The 23,457-nt window shown below is 39.8% G+C and overlaps 1 protein-coding gene across 3 annotated transcripts in view; it reads left to right on the top strand.

Annotated features, from left to right (window-relative positions):
* DMD (dystrophin) overlaps nucleotides 1-23,457 on the top strand; it is a 2,317,639-nt gene that overhangs the window by 2,202,429 nt on the left and 91,753 nt on the right. For all 3 annotated transcript variants that reach the window (XM_063457949.1, XM_063457957.1, XM_063457965.1), the window contains 3 exons: nucleotides 6,594-6,795; nucleotides 8,087-8,172; nucleotides 16,680-16,837. In XM_063457949.1, the coding sequence (XP_063314019.1) occupies nucleotides 6,594-6,795; nucleotides 8,087-8,172; nucleotides 16,680-16,837 (446 nt within the window). The remainder of the gene's footprint in view (nucleotides 1-6,593; nucleotides 6,796-8,086; nucleotides 8,173-16,679; nucleotides 16,838-23,457) is intronic.

A 23,457-nucleotide genomic window follows, 5' to 3' on the forward strand; every position in this document is an offset into this window, starting at 1 on the left:
TGGTTGTTTCAGGGAGAGGTGTTCCTGGTTCAGTGGCTTTGGAGTAAGTAACGACTCACCTCGCTCTCAACCTTCTAGGATAAAGATTCATTGTTAAGGTCAACCCTGGTAATCTGGCAACAGAGATGTCATATATTACTAAGTCACCAGTCACTCGCAAGCCCTAAGTTTTATAGTCTGTCAAATAATCTCCTTCACCTTCACTGGTAGCTCTATCCGTGCTGCACGTAAATTATTAGCCCAGGGGATATATATATCTTGTTCTACTGTCAGTGGAGGTTAGATTAAATCAATAGCCAGGCGTATGCACCATGTGCAAAAATGGTGTAGAACGTGTGTGTGTGTGTGTGTGTGTGTGTATGTGTATATGTATGTATGTATGCCAAAAGTATGCTACCCAAGTATCCTTTATAGCGGCTACGGAACCAAGGACATCTCAAGACTGAACTCCTGCATTAATTAGGGATTTGATTAGGCTAGTCCTGAAACATTAAAAAAAATTAAAAAAAATGATTATACTTAGAATACTGACAATATGTATAGTTAAGGATATTTATAGAAAGTGTGTTTATTTTAATTATGTAAATAAATGGATTTAATATATACAAATGAAATCGTAGCTGGGCAAGTAAAATAAATCACCAGATTAGCAAAAGGGTTAGTAATTATAGAACAGTGTTTTTGCACATTTTTTCTTAAAGGGTTACTCCAACCACCATGGCCACGTCAGAGATTTGGAGTGGACATTGTGCCAGGAGTCTGTATGTGCAGGGTTTCTTTAGTTCCGTGAACAAGTAGATTTTTTTTAAATGTATTTGTTTACAATTTCCACACCCCTGCAATGACAGCCCTGTTTACAGTTTTGTGAATGTATCATGTACGCCGCTACTGAACATGAATGCAGCCGCAACTCTGGGGGAGGTAGAGACCTGCTATATACACCACTTCCATGGATCTTGCAATTGACGAAGTTCTCCTTTAGTATGAGAGGGAGAAGTGCAGCATTAAAGTATTTTATGCAAAATCTTTCACATTTACAGCAGTTTTAAGACACTATGTTCAGGGCTAACGTGACAGGGGGCCTCCTTGTACCATAAATAATGCAATGAGCATAGATTTTATTTTTATTTTTTTTATGGTATTTAGATTATTCTTTTAATTATTAAGATTTGATGCCAAAAGCGGCAGATTTAGCCCAGAAATTTGCAGCCTATTAAGTTATTTAAAATATATATTTTTAAGCATCTGATACTTTTTAACTGCCAGGCAAACGTGTTTACTTCTCTTCTTTGCTTTAGTCATTTATTTATTTATTGCAAACAAAGGCGTGTGATTTATTAATGTTCTCTGCCAATCACTTCTATACGTTTTGTCTTGAAGAACAGGACAGATGGTTAGGAATACTGTGCTCCACTAACTGCTTTTAGGATGTTGCTATCTATTAGTGTGAAAAGTTTGTCAGCATCCATGCAGATAATTGAACTGCCACCCAAAAGCTTGAGGGGTTCACTTAATTACCATTGATCTGGATTCCCAGAGGAGCTAAGCATTTAGCCGAAAGCCGAGAGTTAAAGGTGTTCTGAAGACAACACTGCAATTCCAATCTGGTTAATAAATTGGTATCAGAGTGAAGTGTTTGTGTGCAACCCATGGGGAATGTTGCTGATAAACAGGCCGTACGTTGATTTGCTGATGTTGGACAAGACGTGCATCTAAGCATGGTTAAGGTTTTATTTGTCAGCAAATTAAGAGACAATGTCTCACGGCTTTCTAAATTGGCTTCTTTCCTTTAGCTTTATAATAAGCTGGAAACTTTTTTGATTCATAGAGGTTCTCTGAACCAGTATTTTTCAGTATCCAATTAGAGAGGCATCAGATCAAAAGAATATCACTTTGCAGTTTGGTATTGATCGTCGACTGATAGATTAGAACGCTAATTTTACATATTTAATGGCAGGTTTCATTTTTGCAGTGGTTTCGTTCTGCGTCTTTATCAGTTCATACTCTTCTAATGTTTGGGCAAACCAAATTAAATATCTTGCTTACATTGCTGGGTGTGTTCTGTCCTAACGCAAAACATTAACATATTTAGAATCAGAAGAACCGTTTGTTTTCTGATCACTTTTACCGTTCATAGTGAGAAGTGATTAAGAGTTTGTAGGAGATGAAGACTTCTACAATTTATACGCACCTTTAGAGGACAGCCACTTTACAGGGAATCTACTTGCTAGAATGGTTTTATTTTAATATTGCACTAATTGGTCAGCTGCTGAGTGGTATAATCTATGTGATATAGGAGTTTATTAACCAAACCTCAAATTGTAGTGAACTGAAATCGGAGTTGCCAAATTGTGTACAAAAATGCCAATTTTTGACTGTACCTGAAATGGAGATTAATGTAACCAATATGTGGTTTGAATTCCCTACATTACATTGCATATTGAATAAATCCCATATCATCTAAATCAGGTAGAGCCAACTATTGCAACCTCAGAATAAACTTGTGAATAACATTCATTTAGTTCTATACTTTCGAATGAGAAAAGAATCTCTTGTTCCATAAATTATGTCTCTGATTACTTGGTATCATATATAGCACTTATGGTGGAATTAAGGCCACTATTAACTATGCTATTTAGTCTGTAAAGGATACAATTTTATTAGTCAATTACCTGTCTAATACTTTCAACGCTACATTAATCTATACATTTGTTAGTGATTTTACTAGTAGAGTTTATGGATTAAGCTTAATTATCCGCCAAGGACATTGTTATCCACACATTTTGTAGATGAAGGGTTCCGTTTAATTTACCTGATTGTTTTGTATTTATACAAAGGTATTATGAAACACAGAACTGATAAGAACACCGTCCACTGTATTGTTCTAATAACCTATGAGGGAAAGATAAATTGACCGTGATTTTGTGACATTGCAGATCTAAATTGTAGTGGAGTTTCTGGGGCAGGTTTGAAGCATGTGTTGCGTTTTCTATACGAAGTTCGGATCTTCCCACCCTTATCGCTGATTTGTGTTGCCGTATGCATTTTTTTAGAGCCTGGTTTATTGGTTGCATGTATCTTCTTCCACTGCGTCGTAATAATATCTTGTCTTTTTGAATATCTTTTGAGAAACATTGATTTCCCCTTTCGGTTTTAGCATTGCTAAATGGCCTTGAATGCAAGGTTCTAATGAATGCGTGCAGGATGATTTTAGGTGAAAGAACGTGTTTTTAGGGTCGCAATTTGATATAAAGTTATACATTTCTTTGCAGACTACAGATTATTTTAATCCTAGCAGTTTGCATTAATCCATTGAACCCCAAGGTTGAGCGTATCATATTACAAATATATTGCTCATCTCGTAAATGGTTTAGTGTTTGCTTTGTTGATTTAGATGTAGTGAAGCTTAAATTTCTATCTTGATATAAAAATATTAAAACAGCGCTACGCTGTGCTTGATTGCTGTGGCAGTGACTAATGATTGTGACTAATGTGTAGGTTATCTGTATCATTAGTAGTTCTGCACTCATTAAAATATTGCAGATCTCTCAAGGAAGGAGAATATCCTCTGCTTACCAGCCATGTCTCTCTCTTGTACACAAAACATTTACAATTACATGGTTGACTTATAGCAAGTGGTTTAATGGGACCACTTTATATGATGATGTAAAGATGTATCCAGATCATTTTAAAGGTTGTCATCTGAAATAGCTATATGGAAAAGGAGGCTCCGATCCCTACGTATTGTTTTATAGTTTGGTATTTAACATTACCGTTCTGTGTTCGGCTCATGACAAGTTTCACGTTTGGAAGGTTGAAAATATTAAAAGGTTTCACTAATATCGGCCTTTTAGAAAGTGTCTTTTGTGGTGTTCTCTTTAAATAATTAAATAATTCTGCTGTATTAAATGTTCTAAAACTATACTTTTCTGGATTCATGCCAGTGTCTCTTTAAAGAGTCCTGATTCAAATACCGTACATTTAGAATGTAGCAGATTAAAGCATATATTTCCTTTTCTTTTTTTCTTTTTTTCTTTATTTTTGTTTTCTTTTTGGATTTTTTGCTTTAGTAAGACACAGTCCAGTATACTTATTTTTAACGTTTTACTTTCACAAATGTTCCTTGGCACACACCACAGAGTGTAGTAGGAGGAAGACCCTCTTAGATAGGATATACCAGCTGATCACAAGCGTGATCAATACAAGCTACACATGTGCAACCTGGACTGCTAGAATACTGAATCAGATTTGTGTCAAGCGGTCTCTAAGCTGTTTGAGCAATTCACTTTTTTCTCCCTCTTACATTGCAATCACAACATGCACAAAGCTTACATAGTGTTATCCAGTGTGTAGGCTGATGATGATACTGATTAAATCACTAGAGATCTGTGGGATTTCTATGTATGAACAGTGGGATATAAATATCTATCACTCTCCCAAAGAAATAAGGAATATGAGAGCCTTGACAACAACTAATTGCACTAGAGATCTGCAAAATCACGGATCTGTTAGGCATTGCTCCCTTGCCTTCAATTAGTACCACTGATTAAGGGCATCACTTTATGGCATCAGACATGGCATTATCAGTCACAGTGACTGGCAGGAGGGAGGGGTGCGGTTGAGTACATACATGTGTTTGTAATAAAGGCATGTATCTATATATGACCGCATGATGATTTGGGTTTTTCAGAATTTGTATTATTTCTCATGAAATAATAACTTTAGTCATTTGTATTTGTGTATGATTGCTGGTTCCCAACAAGTAATACTGTTTTTCAAAAAGAGCTACTTAAAAAAAAAACCACACAATACTGGCGAGTGGCCATAACTATATAATGTTAAATTATGTTGACATCTGTGGATTTACCATTGGAGTAGTTAAAAATGGGGTATATTGCTGCCTGCACACCTCCCCCATCATTAAGATGGTTACATTGCTCGTTGCACACCTCCCCCACCATTAATACGGCTACATTGCTGCCTGCACACCTCCCCCATCATTAAAATGGTTACATTGCTCGTTGCACACCTCCCCCACCATTAATACGGCTACATTGTTGCCTGCACACCTCCCCCATCATTAATACGGCTACATTGTTGCCTGCACAGCTCCCCCATCATTAAGATGGTTACATTGCTCGTTGCACACCTCCCCCACCATTAATACGGCTACATTGCTGCCTGCACACCTCCCCCATCATTAATACGGCTACATTGCTGCCTGCACACCTCCCCCATCATAAGGATGGTTACATTGCTCGTTGCACACCTCCCCCACCATTAATACGGCTACATTGCTGCCTGCACACCTCCCCCATCATTAGGATGGTTACATTGCTCGTTGCACACCTCCCCCATCATTAATATGGCTACATTGCTTCCTGCACACCTCCCCCACCATTAATACGGCTACATTGCTGCCTGCACACCTCCCCCATCATTAAGATGGTTACATTGCTCGTTGCACACCTCCCCCACCATTAGGATGGTTACATTGCTCGTTGCACACCTCCCCCACCATTAATATGGCTACATTGCTGCCTGCACACCTCCCCCATCATTAAGATGGTTACATTGCTCGTTGCACACCTCCCCCACCATTAATACGGCTACATTGCTGCCTGCACACCTCCCCCATCATTAAGATGGTTACATTGCTCGTTGCACACCTCCCCCACCATTAATACGGCTACATTGCTGCCTGCACACCTCCCCCATCATTAATATGGTTACATTGCTCGTTGCACACCTCCCCCACCATTAATACGGCTACATTGCTGCCTGCACACCTCCCCCACCATTAATACGGCTACATTGTTGCCTGCACACCTCCCCCATCATTAATATGGTTACATTGCTCGTTGCACACCTCCCCCACCATTAATACGGCTACATTGCTGCCTTCACACCTCCCCCATCATTAATATGGTTACATTGCTCGTTGCACACCTCCCCCACCATTAATACGGCTACATTGCTGCCTGCACACCTCCCCCACCATTAATACGGCTACATTGTTGCCTGCACACCTCCCCCATCATTAATATGGTTACATTGCTCGTTGCACACCTCCCCCACCATTAATACGGCTACATTGCTGCCTGCACACCTCCCCCACCATTAATACGGCTACATTGTTGCCTGCACACCTCCCCCATCATTAATATGGTTACATTGCTCATTGCACACCTCCCCCACCATTAATACGGCTACATTGCTGCCTGCACACCTCCCCCATCATTAGGATGGTTACATTGCTGCCTGCACACCTCCCCCACCATTAAGATGGTTACATTGCTCATTGCACACCTACCCCACCATTAAGGTGGTTACATTGCTTGTTGCACACCTCATTTGGGTAGTTATATTGCTTGTTGTATATCTCCCCCACCATTAAGGTAGTTACATTGCTGCTTACACACCTGTCATAATCTATTCAGATATTAACAAGAGCCAAGTTAAAACCCTTTGATAGTTTTCAAAGAACGAATGTTAAGCTTTATAATTATGCTTGTTTTAGATGTAAGTGTGGTGATATAATCCTATGTATTTTCTGTGCAACAAGGAGTAATTTGTGTTTTTGTTTCGTGCAGTGGATTTGCTGGGTCTCTCTGCAGCATGTGATGCCTTGGACCAGCACAACCTCAAGCAGAACGACCAACTCATGGACATCCTGCAGATTATTAATTGTTTAACAACGATTTACGATAGATTGGAACAAGAGCACAACACCCTGGTGAACGTCCCCCTCTGTGTGGATATGTGCCTCAACTGGCTGCTGAATGTTTATGACACGTGGGTGATATTGTACTGCTTGCAATGTGCTCAATGTTTTTATGGATAGGCTTATAATAATTGAATGTCACCTTTGGTACACAATGAATGGCCTGCTGCTAGAAACAGCAGGTCAGAGTTCACCTCTCATAAATCTAAAAGGCTTTTAGAGGACTTCAATATAGAAGCTCCAAATGTTCATTCAAAAACCCACTCCAGTGGTAATTGAAAATGATCGTTTGCCCTGCCCTCTTCTATTAGTGTCACAATACAATATTTGACTAGGCTTTTTCAGCCTACAGTTATTACATTATTGTGTGGCATGTAGGTGAATAAAATAAAACTGCGTCAATGAATTTGATAGCTTACGGTGAACATCCGTTTTAGTCTAGCTTTGCCCCTTGAAATTTTCAGACGTCAAACAAGCGATTTCCGACCAATTTGATATCAGACGCTCTAATAAAAAAATTAGTTGGGAAAAATAATTGGTGCTTATTTCTACTTTTATTTTGCACAGTTGTGCAGTAGGTTTATAGAAACACTAAAGCCATTTTGGAAGCATTTTTTTTCTTTAACTATTTCCATGCTACAATGCGAAGTCCGTGGTAGCTTGATTTGGATCATAAAAATGCATAAAATATCATTTGTTATATCAAACCTATCATGTTTTCTATCTAGTGATAAACGTGCCTCTTTCATGCAAAAACTGCACACGTACATTTTAAACATTTAAGGATCAGTTTGTCTTCATGCTGGTGCAACTCTTAAAGGGACACTATAGTCAATAGAACAACTACAACGTATTATATTTGTTCTGGTGAGGAGAAACATTCCCTTCATGCTTTTTGCAGTATACACTCTTTACAGATAAAATACAGAGTTTACATTACAGCTTAGGGATACCTTGGTCACTCCTCAGATGCTGCTAGAGGTGCTTCTTGGGGCAGTGCTGCACAGTGAGCAGCACTGCCATTCAGTGTCTCCACCCTCTGCAAGGAGATACTGAACTTGCCTCATAGAGATGCACTGATTCAATACATCTCTATAAGGAGATGCTAATTGGCCAGGGTTGTGCTTGACTTGTGCTGGCTTTCCTCTTACATTCCATATCTACAAAAGTGCAAAGTCTGTTAATATATCATGTATAATGTGTCTCTGTTACTTTTATCTAAATGCCAACTCAATTAAAATTTGATAACTATACGCAAAATGCAATATTTTAAGTACTATTGTGATTTTTGTTTTCTGTATGCCATTTAGTGCATTTAAAATCTTAATTTTTTTTTAATTTAATTTTATTCTTTCTAAACAGTGGTCGAACAGGAAGGATCCGTGTACTGTCTTTTAAAACTGGAGTGATTTCCCTGTGTAAAGCACATTTGGAAGATAAGTACAGATGTAGGTATTCCTTGTATGATTATTTATTTTTTTACCTCTCTTTGAAAACACAATTATATAAACCTACTTAGTGTAATGTTTAACAAAATGAAAGCAGATGATCACCTTGGATGTATACACAACACTCCATAAATGTGCTTAAAATGCAATGAATGCATCATATATCATAGCGATACCTGATGTATTCAGTGCATCATATATCAAAGGGATACCTGATGTATTCAGTGCTAAGTTTTAAAATAGTCACTCACGTTCTCTCCAATGCAAGGTGTAAGATTATAAAGTGTGGATATATGCACAAAACCGTTTGGTGTATATATCCAGAAAATCTATCTTCATTATGAGTCTGATAGTAGAGATGGTATGCAGGGCCAGATTAAGAGCCTATTGGGCCTGGTGCTGACCATTATGATTGGCCCATTTACAGATTGTTATCGACCGAAAAATTTAAAACCGTTATACCTCCTGAAGCGTCATGTATCTGGTGAAGGTGGTGCTGGAGGGAAACTCACAGGATATAGCTATAAAAAAAACACATACCCTATGCTAATATCTCGCTTTCATATTTCAAGTAAATCCATACCCCCTAACAGCAGTGTCCGGTGAAGAAGGATTTCGGTGGGTGGTGTAAAAGGGTGGATCACTGACGCGAATCATGTATCCAGAGCAAAAGGCGTGTCTGCTCAAAGAATTGGGTTAGCCTGGTGTAAATGCATGCCAGGCTGTCTGCCAATCAAGCAGACTGGCCAACAAAGGGCATACTGTGCAGACAGCACCCTAGGCATGGCATAAATGAGTCTAATAATGCGCTCACTCCACGCTTTCTAAGGACTGCCCCTAGCACTCACTTGTCCACTGCTCACCTTCTTACTAGCAGGCAGAAGCTTCTGTTATACATTCTGGGCCAGAGGAAAGGTGTATGTAGTGAGTGTAAAAGAAAGGGAACATGCCACATGTGTTAGAGAGACTAAATTAGCAAGAGCATTTGCACAGTGAGAAAAGTTGCCTGTACCTTAATAAAAACATTGTCAGCCAGTCTACACAAGTTTTGTTCCTCTATATCCCACTTTAGTTTCAAGAGCAAGAGCATGTGAAGAGTAGTAAAAAAAAGAGAGAGAAATATTATTATTATATATTATAATATTATTACAAATTTTTTAACAATGGGTCTATTCCGTAGGCATGGGCCTGGAGCTGAAGGCTAATCCGGCCTTGACAATGAAAAACACTTATTGTGGTGCTTTATTGTTCTGGGATGTATTGCTATATATATATATATTTTTTTTTCTCGCAATACATCCCAGAACAATATATTAAGCTTGCTGGGATTACTCAGTTATTCATAAATTAGGTGATTGTTAGTCATGTGCAATTCGTTTCGATCTGAATATCAATTCGGATGAATTTCGGGCAATACGGATACATCCGAATGTCCGAAGCACAGAATTGCTGAAGTACTAATATTCCCAGTGGAAGAATGAAGAATGTTACACTGTATACCAGTTTATAAAAAAAGTATACAAACCTAGCCAGGATTCAGCTGTAAGCATTTGCAACACTTACAACAATCAAGTAACACATTCATATAAAATGTAAGTTATTTAGCCAGTCAATGGATGGGAATGAGTAAGTAGATAACTCCCTAATTAGGGAGTTATCTACTAAAAGACTGAAAGTCCTTCAGCCAAATTTCCGAATACTAAGTAAAGATTACTTAGTATTAGTAAATTCTGCCTCTACTCGATATACCGCGAGTAGGGGCATATCTAGTAAACAGGGAGCAGCCTGTGGCTCAGGGGTGGGGGCAATAGGTACCCTTCCTCCCCCTTTTTGTACTTTAGGGCCCCCACCCGCTGCTCAAAGGGTGGGGGCCAGGGGTGGGGGGGGGCAATAGATCCCCCCCCCCCCTTCAGGTTAGAAGCCCCCACTTGTGCGGTCTGGAAGGAGGGCCCTGTTTTTTTGTTTGTTTGTTTTCTTTTTTTAACACAGCGTGGGAAAGTTCTTTCGAATTTTCCCACGCTGTGTAATTTGACTCATAACTCTCTGGTAACTTTCAATCCACCAATCAGAGTGTTGATATAAGTCAAATTACACAGCGTGGGACAATTCCAAAGAACTTTCCCACGCTGTGTAAAATGATACAGAGCACTCTGATTGGCTGGATTTCAAGCTAACCAATTAGAGTGCTGTGACAGGTAAATTTAGAGACTTACCTGTCAGTCTCTTAATTTACCTGTCAGAGCACTCTGATTGGATGGCTTAAACCAACCAACCAGAGTGCTTTGAGCCTAATTGCAGGGTGGGGCAAGGCTTTATAAGCCTTCCTCCGCCCTGCGGAGCTCAGTCTGTGTGGTGCCCTCCATGGGTGTAGATGGATTATATTTTGTTTGCGCTAGGCTTTTTTTTTTTTTTTTGTGCGACGGTTATTATGGATTTTTTGGGGGGCCTTTTTTGGAAAGAAGAAAGAAGACATCAAATGGTAAGTTTCATTTATTTTTTAAAAGGTACCTAGTTATTGGTCCCCCCTCACTATTTTTAGGGTGAGAGGGGTAGGTAGGGCTTCATTCATTTGTTTTTGAGAGGGGGGTTACTAGGGGTTTGGGGACCCCTAGTCATCTGGAGGGGTGGTTTAAAGTTTTTATTTAGGGCCCCCACCCACCGCTCAGGGGGGAGGACGACAATAGGTCCTCCCGCTTATTCTAATTTAGGGCCCCCACCCACCGCTCAGGGGTGGGGGCTGGGGGGAAGGAGAATTGGTCCCCCCCCCCCTTATTTAAGACCCCTACCCACCGCTCAGGGGTGGGGGCCTGGGAGGACAATGGATCCCCCCCATTATTTTACGTTTGGGGCCCCCACCCACCACTTGGGGTGGGGGCCGGGGTGAGGACAATCACCCACCGCTCACACACATTTTTCTGATTTTGGGTCCCCACTCGTCCCCCCTTCAGGTTAGAAGGCCCCCCGCGTGCGGGACAGGTGGGGGATTGGGAGGGGGGACACAGCAGTGGCTGCTCACTGTTTAATAGACATGCCCCTACTCGCGGTATAGCGAGCAGGGGCAGAATTTACAAAGTAATTTTTACTTAGTATTAGTACTAAGTAATTTTGGTCTTTCAGCCTTTTGGTAGATAGCTCCCCAATACCGTGGGTATTGGGGAGTTATCTACTAAGCACTGCAAGAGAACATCCGAATCGCCAAGTTCCTAATTACCGAACCGAAAATGTTCTCCGTGCACATCCCTAGTGATTGATTGTCTCCAGTAATGCTTTCCACTTCAGGGATGGAAGCATTATATGTAATGGCAGCTGCCTCAAGAGAAATTCGAAAAAAGAAAATTGAAAACACTACAAACTGGCAAATCCACATATTGCATTATAATGTGATTCTGTAAGGCAGGAATTTAAATCATTAATATTATCTGCAACTAATGTAGCATATTATCTCGAAAACCTTTACTGTGTTACAAATAAAACAAAAGTTGGGTACCTTTCTGGAAGAATCATAGGCTACACAACACTGGGACTTAATTTGTGTCTGATTTATGAACAGAGACAAAACCATTCCCTGCATTGATGGATTCTAGATGCATAAAATCTTTAAAATAAATACACCTGGCACTTATTGCCCGTATCCCTGAAATGCTTAACATTCCCATAAATTTCATAGCAAAAAACATAAACTCAGTGTTTGTACTGATAGCTTCATATTGACTCTTCTGTCGTCGGAATCCTTGTTTTAAGTTGCTTTATTGCATTGCCGGTGTGTAAGAACTATTTGCAGTACCTTAGGAAATATGAAGGTAGAGCGAAAGATGCATTTGTGAATGCTGTTATCCTAATAAATACATCAATAACAGATATATTTGAAGTCTTCTCACCTTTTCAAGAGGAAATAAATCCTAAGTTGTAAACAAATCCGTAAATCAAATGTACCAAACTTAAAAAACATGCTGAGGTTTAAGGACATAATTGCACCAGATCTACATGGTGTTAATGGAGGGAGCTGGTATCACGGCCTCCAGAGGGTGATAAAATGGCAATTTGGAAGGCATAATAATTTGTCTATGTTCGGCTTGAGGTTTGCATTGAGATTTTAGTGAAAATGCTGCTTCCTGGCAGGCACTGTGTGCATGACTGCTTATTTGTTAAACCGCATAGTCAAGTGAAATGATGTCCTTATAGGGACTAGTTTTGTTCTTCTGTTAAACATACACTTTACATGCAAAAAAATATTCCCTTATCTTTGGGTCTTGGATGCTGTTGAATTGTTTTCAGGAAGTACATATTGCAGTTTTTCCAAAAACGTAATGCATTGGCTGTTTAGAATTGACCTGTGCTTAGAGCCTTTCATCTTGCATGTGATGAAGCCAGGGGCGTACCTAGAGCATTTGGCACCGGGGCGGATCTGTTTTTTTGCTCTCCCTCCCCCTTCCCCCACCCCCATAAATTTAAAAAAAAAACGGCTGCAAAATGTTTTAAAATGTTTGTTTTTTGTTTTTTATTGCACAAATGTGTAAACTTTGTAATACCCCTGTCAGTTCCTTTTACAAAACCCCTGTCCTGGCCTTCTCCTATGAACCCCCTGCTTAGCCCCCCTTATACATGGCCCCTGTCCGAATACAAAACACCTGCCCCCTTCTACAAAATCCATGCACCCCCACACACAGTTACAGGCATACAGTCGCACACACAGTCACAGGAAGTCACACACAGTCGTAGCCAGACAGTCAGATATACAGTCACACACACACTCTCACACAGTTGCAGGCAGCATCACAAAGCCACAGACAGTCAGTCACACACACGGTTACAGGCAACATCACACAGTTATAGGCAGACCGTTACACACAGTCAGTTGCAGGTAGTGACACACAGTCGTAGCCAGACAGTCACGCGCACAGTTACAGGCAGACAGTCACACACACACACACACACACACACACACTGTTGCATGCAGACAGTAACACACGCACACGGTTGTAGGCAGCCAGTCACACTGGAGAAGCAGGGATTCCTTCTTGCTTCATCTCCATGTGCAGCAGTAACCGCAATGGGTAAGGGCCGCGTTAAGCTCCGTTCCTGCTGCAGGTTTGGCTCAGCCCAGACTTTTATTAGCTCCGCCTTCACTTTCTTTCCATGCGGCCAGTTCGGCTGGTAATTGCTGATCTCTGCACTTGTGAGCTGTGTCGGCAGCCCGGTATCTCAGCTGCCATTGGGGGCACTGTGTGGCCCCACAGCTCACACATCCCCCTCCAGCCCCCAGACCAGGGTCATGGCACCCCCCTACCTGGTTGCACCCGAGGCAGATCGTGCCTCCCCCCCCCCCCTTAGTATGCCACTGGTTGAAGCCATTTCAACTATAGCTTGTTGTTTCAATGTAAACAAACGTATAAATAGACTATAGCTAAGAAAAAGATCCCCATCGAGACATCTTGCACATATGAACAACTTCCAGACATATTGACTTCCGCAAAGGTACACTAGCAAGCAAGTAGAAAATTATACAAAATATAAACAAAATGGTATTTCTTTTTTCATGCACAATGACTGAATTTGTATGAAAATTACATTTAACCTGCACGCTCCATTTGCACATTATGATGACCGTGCCTACAGACGTTACGTAGGTGGAAAATCACAATTAAATGCTCAGGTTTCAACTGCACATTATGCAGGCCAGTACCTGCTGATGTATGTGTTTTGGGAAGTGTGTCTGTAAGTACTAATTACTTTTATTTGTGCCAGCTACCCCATTCACGTAAATAGTTGGGCCTATATATAAAAAAACAAAGTTTTTTTTAAATCTGTTTTTGTAGGACACAAAACACTAATCTAATTTTTATTACATTTCTATTTATGTAGATCTTTTTAAATTTAAATAGTTTTCTTTATCATGTGAGAGCAACTTACTTTTAACTTTGCAATTTTAGATTAGATCAAGCATGTGAAACTCAAAGGCTAACACGGGCCAAATAGACCAGGTTTAAGTTGATGTGGGCCGCAAAAATACAAAAACTCACGCTCTTAGGGCTTAAAAAGTAAATAAAAGGGCAAATTTATTTTAAGGATTCGTGCATTTGCATATAACCAATGTTTTAGTCCAAATACTTTGACATATTAAGAGAAATGTGGTAATGGGACTGAAAAAATGAATGTATGCTGTTTAAAAAATCAAAAAACAAGTGGCGTTATCTTGTTGACTTTGAAGTTCTATGAGTGTGTTCTTCACTTTGGCTGCGATCAAACTTGAGGTACTCAGCTTATATATAGCCATATCCGTTTTTCCATAAGAAGGCTATTATGCATGTGTGGCAAAAATCTGCGCAGCCAATCAGCATCTCCACAGGGAGCAATTTTAGCCCCCAAATCAATACACTGCCCCCCTCCCTAACTCTAATTGAAATCACTGCCCACCCCCAATTTAACACATTGCCCCCCTCCTATCCCCAAATTAATACACTGCCTCCTCCCCAATTTAATACTCTGCCCCCACCCTCAAATCAATGCACTGCTCCCTCCCCAATTTAACACACTACACTGGAAGGTCCCCTAAACCCCTCTTCTCCTACCTTAAGATGAACCTGACCGTCCTCCAGTTCCATCTCTTTGAAAAGCAGGCCAGACAAACCTCTGGCACTGCGAGCAGGAGGGAAGGGGAAGTGGCTGGCTTGCTGTGCAAGCAGACAGCCACTCTGCGCTCTTGCAGCCACAGGAGCACGCGATAGGCTGTGAATCAGTCAGGAAATATCTTTACTGTCTTGCGGCTGGTCTTTACTGTCTTGCGGCAGATGGGCCACAAAGATATTCATTGTGGGCAGCATGCAACCCATGGGCCACAAGTTTGACATGCTTGCCCTAAGGAAATCTACAACGTTTAAGTTGATATTTTGAATTTGATTAAAATGCGTCACAATTTAATGTTTGGATTAATTGAGTTGTAGAATTATAGAGGAAAAAAGTATTTTCCTTCTATAATGTGTATTTTGCTTTATTACAATTTCTAATGTGAAATGGTTATTCTGTTTTTTAAATCACGACTGAAAAAAATAGTCACTGATACAGCCAGAACCAATTTACTGGTTATGAAGGATCTTCAGCATTTTTTTTTTTCCTTTCTAATGAGCACTAATAATAATCATGCTACAAAAAGCAGAATTTATACTTCTAAGCAGATTTAAAACTACTAAGGTTTGTTAATATGTACAGGCATTTCTCACTTTATGAACTCTCACTTTATGAACTCCCGCCTTTATGAACTTTTTTCTGGATGTGATGTCATTTTGTTTCACCATTTTGTGTCAGTGGTCCACGGATCAGGACCGAGGAGAGTGCTTTGGAGCACAAACAAGAAGAGTAGAAGAAGAATTTGTGGTCAGGAGTAGACAAGAAGAGAGATGAGGATCAGGAACACAGTTCCTGAAGATAAAGGGAAGTCTAAAAAACAGGTTTAGATTGTACTGTATTCTTTTTGTGCTTTCATGGGCATACATTACAGATCCTGTAATATTATTGCACTGTGTGCTACTGAGTATAGATTTGACTTGATTTGTCTGTGTGTGTCTGACATAGCTGTCTGTGTCTGTGTGTTTGCCATTGTGCCATGTTTTGGCAGGCAGCAATAGTAAGGAGCAGGAGGAGGGCCGAAAAGCCTGAAAAAGGGGAGAAGGAAGAAAGTTTGAGAGGTGTAAAAATACAAGGAGTAACAGAAAAGTGCTAAAAAAAGAGATGCAAGCTTGAAAGTGAGAGAGGAGAAGGAGGAGAGTTTGAGAGCTGTAAAAATAAAAAGAGTAAAATAAAAGTGATAAAGGAGAGGGGGAAGCTGATAATGAAGACAATGAATAAGTAGGAGGGCTTAAGAGAGATGTCCCCATTTAACAAGTGCAGCATGTCTCTTCATTAAATAGTATGAGGATTGATGATAATTTGATGAGGATTTCAATATGGTATGCATGCCTTTAAAATTCCTACAACATACATGTATTTGCTATGCTTTCATTTTGTATTTGGACTTAATAATTAAGGTTTTCAATGGTAAAATTTGTTGGTCAGGAACAGAACCCGTGTTTATTACATTGTGATCTATGGGAAATTAGTTCTCACTTTATGAAATAGGCTTCGGAACCAATTAGTTCATAAAGTCGGGAACTACCTGTATTGTAATCAGTGAACACTATAAAACTGTTACAATACTTTATTCATTCACAAGTATGCATGTAGAATTACACAATCCATTACCCTAAGCTAAATCCAAAACCCAAGGTTAAAAATAAACACATTTTTGTCAGTATGATGCCTGAAAAAGTTCACCTGTATAATGATATTTAAATACATTAGATCAATATCCATGCACATTGGATTGTATCATCATACCGATCTCACTGGATCTTTGTGTACCTTATCAAGCAAGAGTATATGATTTTCAAATCTGCCTCTTTAAGTGAATAACCTATAACTTCTATCTTTAGGCATGTTTGGAATAATCCAGAATCCTGACATTTGTTTTTCAGATCTATTTAAGCAGGTAGCAAGTTCTACTGGGTTCTGTGACCAACGAAGGCTGGGCCTACTCCTCCATGATGCCATTCAAATCCCACGACAGTTGGGTGAAGTGGCCTCTTTTGGTGGCAGCAACATAGAACCTAGTGTCCGAAGCTGCTTTCAATATGTAAGTACTCATTTTTTTTCCCCAACAAATGTTAAAAGAATAAGAACTGTTGAATTCCAATGTATATACATTTTTTTTACAATCCTCAAAAAAACAAGAGCTCCCCAAAAAGCCATAACACTGATATATTAATGTTCTACGACCCAATACATCTTCCAAAATTAAATTGAGTATCGCAGTATCATTGTAGTGGACTAATAAAAGTTGCAAACTTGTTTTGTCATGGTTAATGCTTTATTAGGTTCAATACTTTAAATTTTGATTTAAATTGTAATATTGCAATGTACTGTAATAATCCATTATTTGTTTTCTTACCCATTGGCATAAAATGTCACAAAATAAAATGAAATAAGTAAAGATATATAACTGTTCTAGTCCATCAACTTTTGTGATTGTTCTATTGATCGGGGCTCCCTATTCACAATCCTTTTTGGTCTGTGCACAGCCTAGAGGCTTGGGCAGAATCTTAGTGCAGTATACCATAGAGTGCATTTTGTGTGTACTGTGTATTTGCAGAGTGCTGTCTCCAATCATTCCAGCCCAAGATTTAGCTGAAGGAATTCCAATGTGTGTGAAGTATTCTATAAAAAAACATTTGCTATCTTCTTTGTAATATAATGCAGACTCAATTTTTACCAGTGACCCAGGGCAAGCTATTTTATCTTGCCGTTCCTCAGTTTACTAAAGTGTAATTGGGTGAGAAGTAATAACTGTAATAACCGCATTGCTTCATCGTAAGCCTTTCTCCCCATCTGATGTGGCTCCTCTGAGTAAATGTTTGCTTGCATATATATTTGCGAAATGCTTTTCTTCTAGACGTACAATACAAATCAGCAGCAGGAGCCGATGGTGCCCTACTCAGTGCATCAGTTACAGGATTGGAAATACATTTCTTCTTGAAGATTCCAAAGAATAACCGCTTTGCTTCCTTAGAACTGCCCGGTATTAACTATCTTTAATCACTACATATCTACTAGGCCAGAACTTCATCGCTAATCATCCCAAGTCCTCAGGACTGATTTAGATAATGTTCTCTTTTTGTATGGTTTTGATTGCTTTGCAGTAAATGCAACTGGGAATTAATGAAAGTTTTGCCATAGTACAGAAGAAGCATAATATACCACGTTCTTATTTTCCTTCTTAATCTTTGTTGCCAGAGCAGTAATGTGAAAAAGCTTATCAAGGGAGTTTGATGGGGGAAAGGATTGTGTTGGTGCTAAAGCAAAACTATGTTGTTGTGTTTTTCCCCTCTTGTGATTTTAATACTATTGAGTTTTTAGGATTTTACAACAATCCATATTTAAAAAGATAGCAAAGATTGAACATACTGTGCCACAACTAAGAGAAGGTCAAATATTTATCACTTATTTATCAATATACTCCATAGCTTTTATATAAACTCCTGCCTAAGGAAATAAGGATATTGAGCGACACATTCACAGTGAAGTTCAAAAAAAGATATTGAAATTAACTTTGACTTCCTGAATGTTCACACTCTAGTGAATAACCCTGACAAGGAAAAACTAGCATGAATACTTTAAATTGAATATTTAAAGGGACACTACAGTCACCAGAACTACAGCTTAATGTAGTTGTTCTGGGGAGTATATGGCTCCCTCCAGGCATTTTCATGCAAACACTGCCTTTTCAAGGAAAAGGCAGTGTTTACATTGTCCCTAGAGACACCTCCAAGAGGCCACTCCTTAGATGGCCACTGGAGGGGCTTCCTGGCTCAGGGCTGCACAGTAAGCAGACCTGCCGTTCAACGTCCCCACCATCTGCATGGAGATGCTGAATTTTCCTCATAGAGATGTATTAATTCAATGCATCTCTATGAGGAGATCCTAATTGGCCAAAACGGCATTTGGCCCTGTCCCATGACGATTTTAGCCAATCAAATGTTGGCTAAAACTCAGCCATTTTGATTATGTCACAAAGGGGGCAGAGTTTTAAACTAAGGTAAGTTTAAACTTTTATAGGGTGGCCAAGGGGGAGGCAAGGCACCTATATGATGGGTTAAACACTATAGGGTCAGGAATACATGTTTGTGTTCCTGACCCTATAGTAATCCTTTAATTTAAAAAAAAAAAACTATTCTTGATGTTCTCTCTTAAAAATATGTTTGTTAGAATTCAGATCACAGCCATTGACAGAAAATTGTATGGATAAGAATATACTCAAAATGTCATTCTGCTGTGAAATTCAAATGTGAAACTTTTTACACTTACTGATTACTATTTGCAACAATTCGCTTGCTGTGTCTACATCAAGCGTGTCAAACTGAAAGGCTAAGACGGGCCAAATAAACAAGGTTTACGTTTATGTAGGCCGCAAAAAAACAAAAACGTCAGTTTTCATAGAAACATAGGTTTATTTCGAAAAGTGCAGTATAAAAAAAAGTTGCCTAACTGACACTGGATGTCCTCACGCTTGTAGGACTTCAAAGTAAACAAAAGAGCTAATTTTTTTTTAAGGAGACGTGCATTTGCATGTAACCAACGTTTCAGTCCATCTACCTTGACATGTTAAGAATAGTTTGGTAATGGGACTGAAATGGTGAATGTATGCTGTTGCACAGCTGTAATAAAAAAATAATAATAACAAAATTACATTATCTTGTTTATTTTGAAGTTCTATGAGTGTGTTCTGCACTTTGGATGAGATCATCAAACTTGAAAATCTCCGCCAATCCAATGCTTTCCTGTAGGAAAGCATTGAGGGGCTTTTGTGCATGTGTGGCAAAAAGCTGCCCGGCCTGACAGCATCTCCATGGGGAGTGTTCAGCACCTCCATGCAGACCCAATCTAACACACTGCCCCTCCTCCCACTCTAATACACTGCCCACAAATCCAATACATTGCCCCCCTCCCTCTAATGTTATACACTGCTTTCTTCACCCAATCTAATACATTGCCCCTTAATCTAATACACTACTCCTCCTCTCTCCGCTCTAATTGACTAGATTGCCCCCACTCCACTTTAATACACTGCCCTCCCAACCCCTAATTTAACACACTACCCCCCACTACTGTAATACATTGGCCCCCTCTCTCCCTTAAAAAAAATACATACACTGGCCCCCTCCTTCCTTAAAATACACTGGCCCCCTGACTTCACCAAATTAATACAGTCCCCCCCCCCCCGCCCCCCTCCATCAAATTAGTACACTGCCCCTTCCCTACCATTTATACACTTCTCCCCTCACTCCTATTAATACACTGGCCCCCTCCTTCCTTCAAATACACTGCCCCCCTCGCTCCCATTAATACACTGGCCCCCCTTCTTCCTTCAAATACACTGCCCCCCTCGCTCCCATTAATACACTGGCCCCCTCCTTCCTTCAAATACACTGCCCCCCTCGCTCCCATTAATACAGTGCCCCCCCCCCTCCATCAAATTAATACACTGCCCCCTCGCTTTCTCATTAATACACTGGCCCCCTCCCCAATTGAATACACTGGCCCCCTCCTTCCTTAAAATACACTGGCCCCCTCCCCAATTTAATACACTGGACCCCTGACTTCCCCAAATTAATACAGTGCCCCCCCCCCCCTCCATCAAATGTATACACTGCCCCTTACCTCCCATTAATACACTGCCCCTTACCTCCCATTAATACACTGCCCCTTACCTCCCATTAATACACTGCTCCTTCCCTTCCATTAATACACTGCCCCCCTCACTCCCATTAACACACTGCCCCCCGCACTCCCATTAACACACTGCCCCCCTCACTCCCATTAATACACTGGCCCCCTCCCTCCCATTAATACACTGTCCCTTCCCTCCCCCAAGTTAATACACTGTCCCTTCCCTCTCTTAATATAATACACTGCCCCCTTCCCCTAAGCACCTCTTCTCCTACCTTACGATTTGCTGTCTGTCCTCCAGCTCAGCCCTGCTCATGCAGGCCAGACGCTCCTCTGGCACTGTGAGCAGGAGGGAAGGGTGATTGGCTGCTCAGGTCTGCTCAGCAGACAGACAGACACTCTGCCCTCTTGTGGCCGGGAGATCAAGAATCAGGAAATATTTTTCTGTCTTGCTGGTCGCAGCCACAGCTGAAAGCGGCCCCAGGGCAGCTGGGCCACAATAATAAGCATGTTTTACATGCTTGGCCTACTCTGTTCTTAGTTTGCAACCATATATTATACCGTCAAAGGATTGGGAGAGGGGCAGGCCGGAAAACTTGCTAACTTTACTGAATTGAGGCCAGGATCATTTAAAAAATAAAAATAAATAAAGTTTGGGTGTTTACCTTCTTTTTATTGATAAAGGAATGTCTGCAAAGTTGGTCTACTTTAGTGTGAACAGTGGTCTAAATTCTTGCATATATACTCCTCCTCTTCAATAAATATACATACATTTCACAGTAGAACTTTTGTCTTTAAAATATTAATCCCAGGTTAAAAATCGAAATGTTCGGTAGATGCCTCTCTCACTGACATAGACAGAACACCCTTGTAGTTAACAGATCATCTTTTTATGTTTGAAAATGGCTCCAGTTTACCTTGCTCTAATACAGTTTAGAATATTTGCACTATAAAAGGAAAAAAACTTTTTTTGTTTATGATTGCTTCTTTTTAGTTAAGCTTATTTTGTGGTATTTATTCAGACATAAATTTGTGCATTTTGCTGTGGCTCGTGTTATCAAAATACAGCAAATGCACTTGTTTAATGAGATAGAACTGGAATATACACACAGAAGTTTAAAAGTAAAATCATTAGGTTTTTCAATTCTTTTTTTTTTTTTTTTTTTTTATTTATCAGATTACCTGCTTGAAAATGCAGTGTTTTTGAAAGTATAGCTCATAATTTAAGCCCATAAAATGCATTCCCTTGCTCCCTACCCACACATTTCAAATAGCTTGCTATAAATAAAAGGTACTGGAAAGAGCCAAGATTAGTTTTGTTTATTTCGCTAAATCCATGAAATCCTTAATGGTAATTGTAAAAATGAAATTTGCCTTAATAAGCGCTGTGGATTATGTAGGTTCTTAGTAAGTAAACGAATATTAAATAATGATCAAAGTAATGCTTAATTAGCTTGGCTTTGACATTTATTTTTCATATTCTTTGAAATACACAGACACAATTTTCATATATTAACTTCCTCCATAAAGTATTTTTTTATTTTTTTTACAGGATTATTTACTAAACTGTGATTTCTCAAGAATGAAAAATAAAATTTATAACGTGGTTATTTTGGGCTAAAATGTGAAATTTACTATGAATTCATGACAATTCACACTACAGTAAATAGCCGTGTGAATATTCAGCTATTATACTTGTCTAGCTTTAGCTTCACTAGAGAGTTGTTTCATATTATTTTGTAAACTATAACAGAGCATTTTTAGCCGGAAAATGAAGCGATGCAAAATTAGTAATTGTAATGGTTTCTAAAAAAAGCTCTCTAATATACGTGAGTGATTGCCTAGTTTATTGCATACTTCCCTGTTACCGGTGTTATTAGGATAGAGCTTTAAGTAATTTATTTCCTACAATCTCTGTGGAGGCTGACTATTAAAACAAATGTCTGGCCCTTCTTGATTTTGTTATTAAATATTAGGCAATGAAAGCTGTTTTAATCAAAAAGTAATGGGACAGAAGAGACTGCTGTGAATATTCAAAGTCCCCCCCCCCCCCAAATTAGAAAAGCTGTCCTATATCTGGTGATACACTTATTTACTATATACAAGCAGTCAACAGCTGTTTAGACCATAGTAACATTACCACACCAATTTACAGTTGCAAGAAAAAGTATGTGAACCCTTTGGAACTAATAACACACAAAGAATGAAATGTTGCCATGTTTTTATTGACCACACCATGTAAACATTCACAATGCAGGTGGAAAAAGTATGTAAACCCCTAGACTAATGACATCTCCAAGAGCTAATTGGAGTGAGATGTCAGCCAACTGGAGTCCAATCAATGAGATGAGATTGGAGGTGTTGGTTACAGCTGCCCTGCCCTATAAAAAACACACACCAGTTCTGGGTTTGCTTTTCACAAGAAGCATTGCCTGATGTGAATGATGCCTTGCACAAAAGAGCTCTCAGAAGACCTACGATTAAGAAATGTTGACTTGCATAAAGCTGGAAAGGGTTATAAAAGTATCTCCAAAAGCCTTGCTGTTCATCAGTCCATGGTAAGACAAATTGTCTATAAATGGAGATAGTTCAGCACTGCTGCTACTCTCCCTAGGAGTGGCCGTCCTGTAAAGATGACTGCAAGAGCACAGCGCAGACTGCTCAATGAGGTGAAGAAGACTCCTAGAGTGTCTGCTAAAGACTTACAAAAGTCACTGGCAAATTCTAACATCCCTGTTAGCGAACCTACAATACGTAAAACACTAAACAAGAATGGATTTCATGGGAGGATACCACAGAGGAAGCCACTGCTGTCCAAACAAAACATTGCTGCACGTTTACAGTTTGCACAAGAGCATCTGGATGTTCCACAGCAGTACTGGCAAAATATTCTGTGGACAGATGAAACCAAAGTTGAGTTGTTTGGAAGAAACAAATAACACTGTGTGGCGAAAAAGAGGCACAGCACACCAACATCAAAACCTCATCCCAACTGTGAAGTATGGTGGTAGGGGCATCATGGTTTGAGGC

This window comes from Pelobates fuscus, chromosome 1 (assembly GCF_036172605.1).
Source record: "Pelobates fuscus isolate aPelFus1 chromosome 1, aPelFus1.pri, whole genome shotgun sequence".
Taxonomy (NCBI): domain Eukaryota; kingdom Metazoa; phylum Chordata; class Amphibia; order Anura; family Pelobatidae; genus Pelobates; species Pelobates fuscus.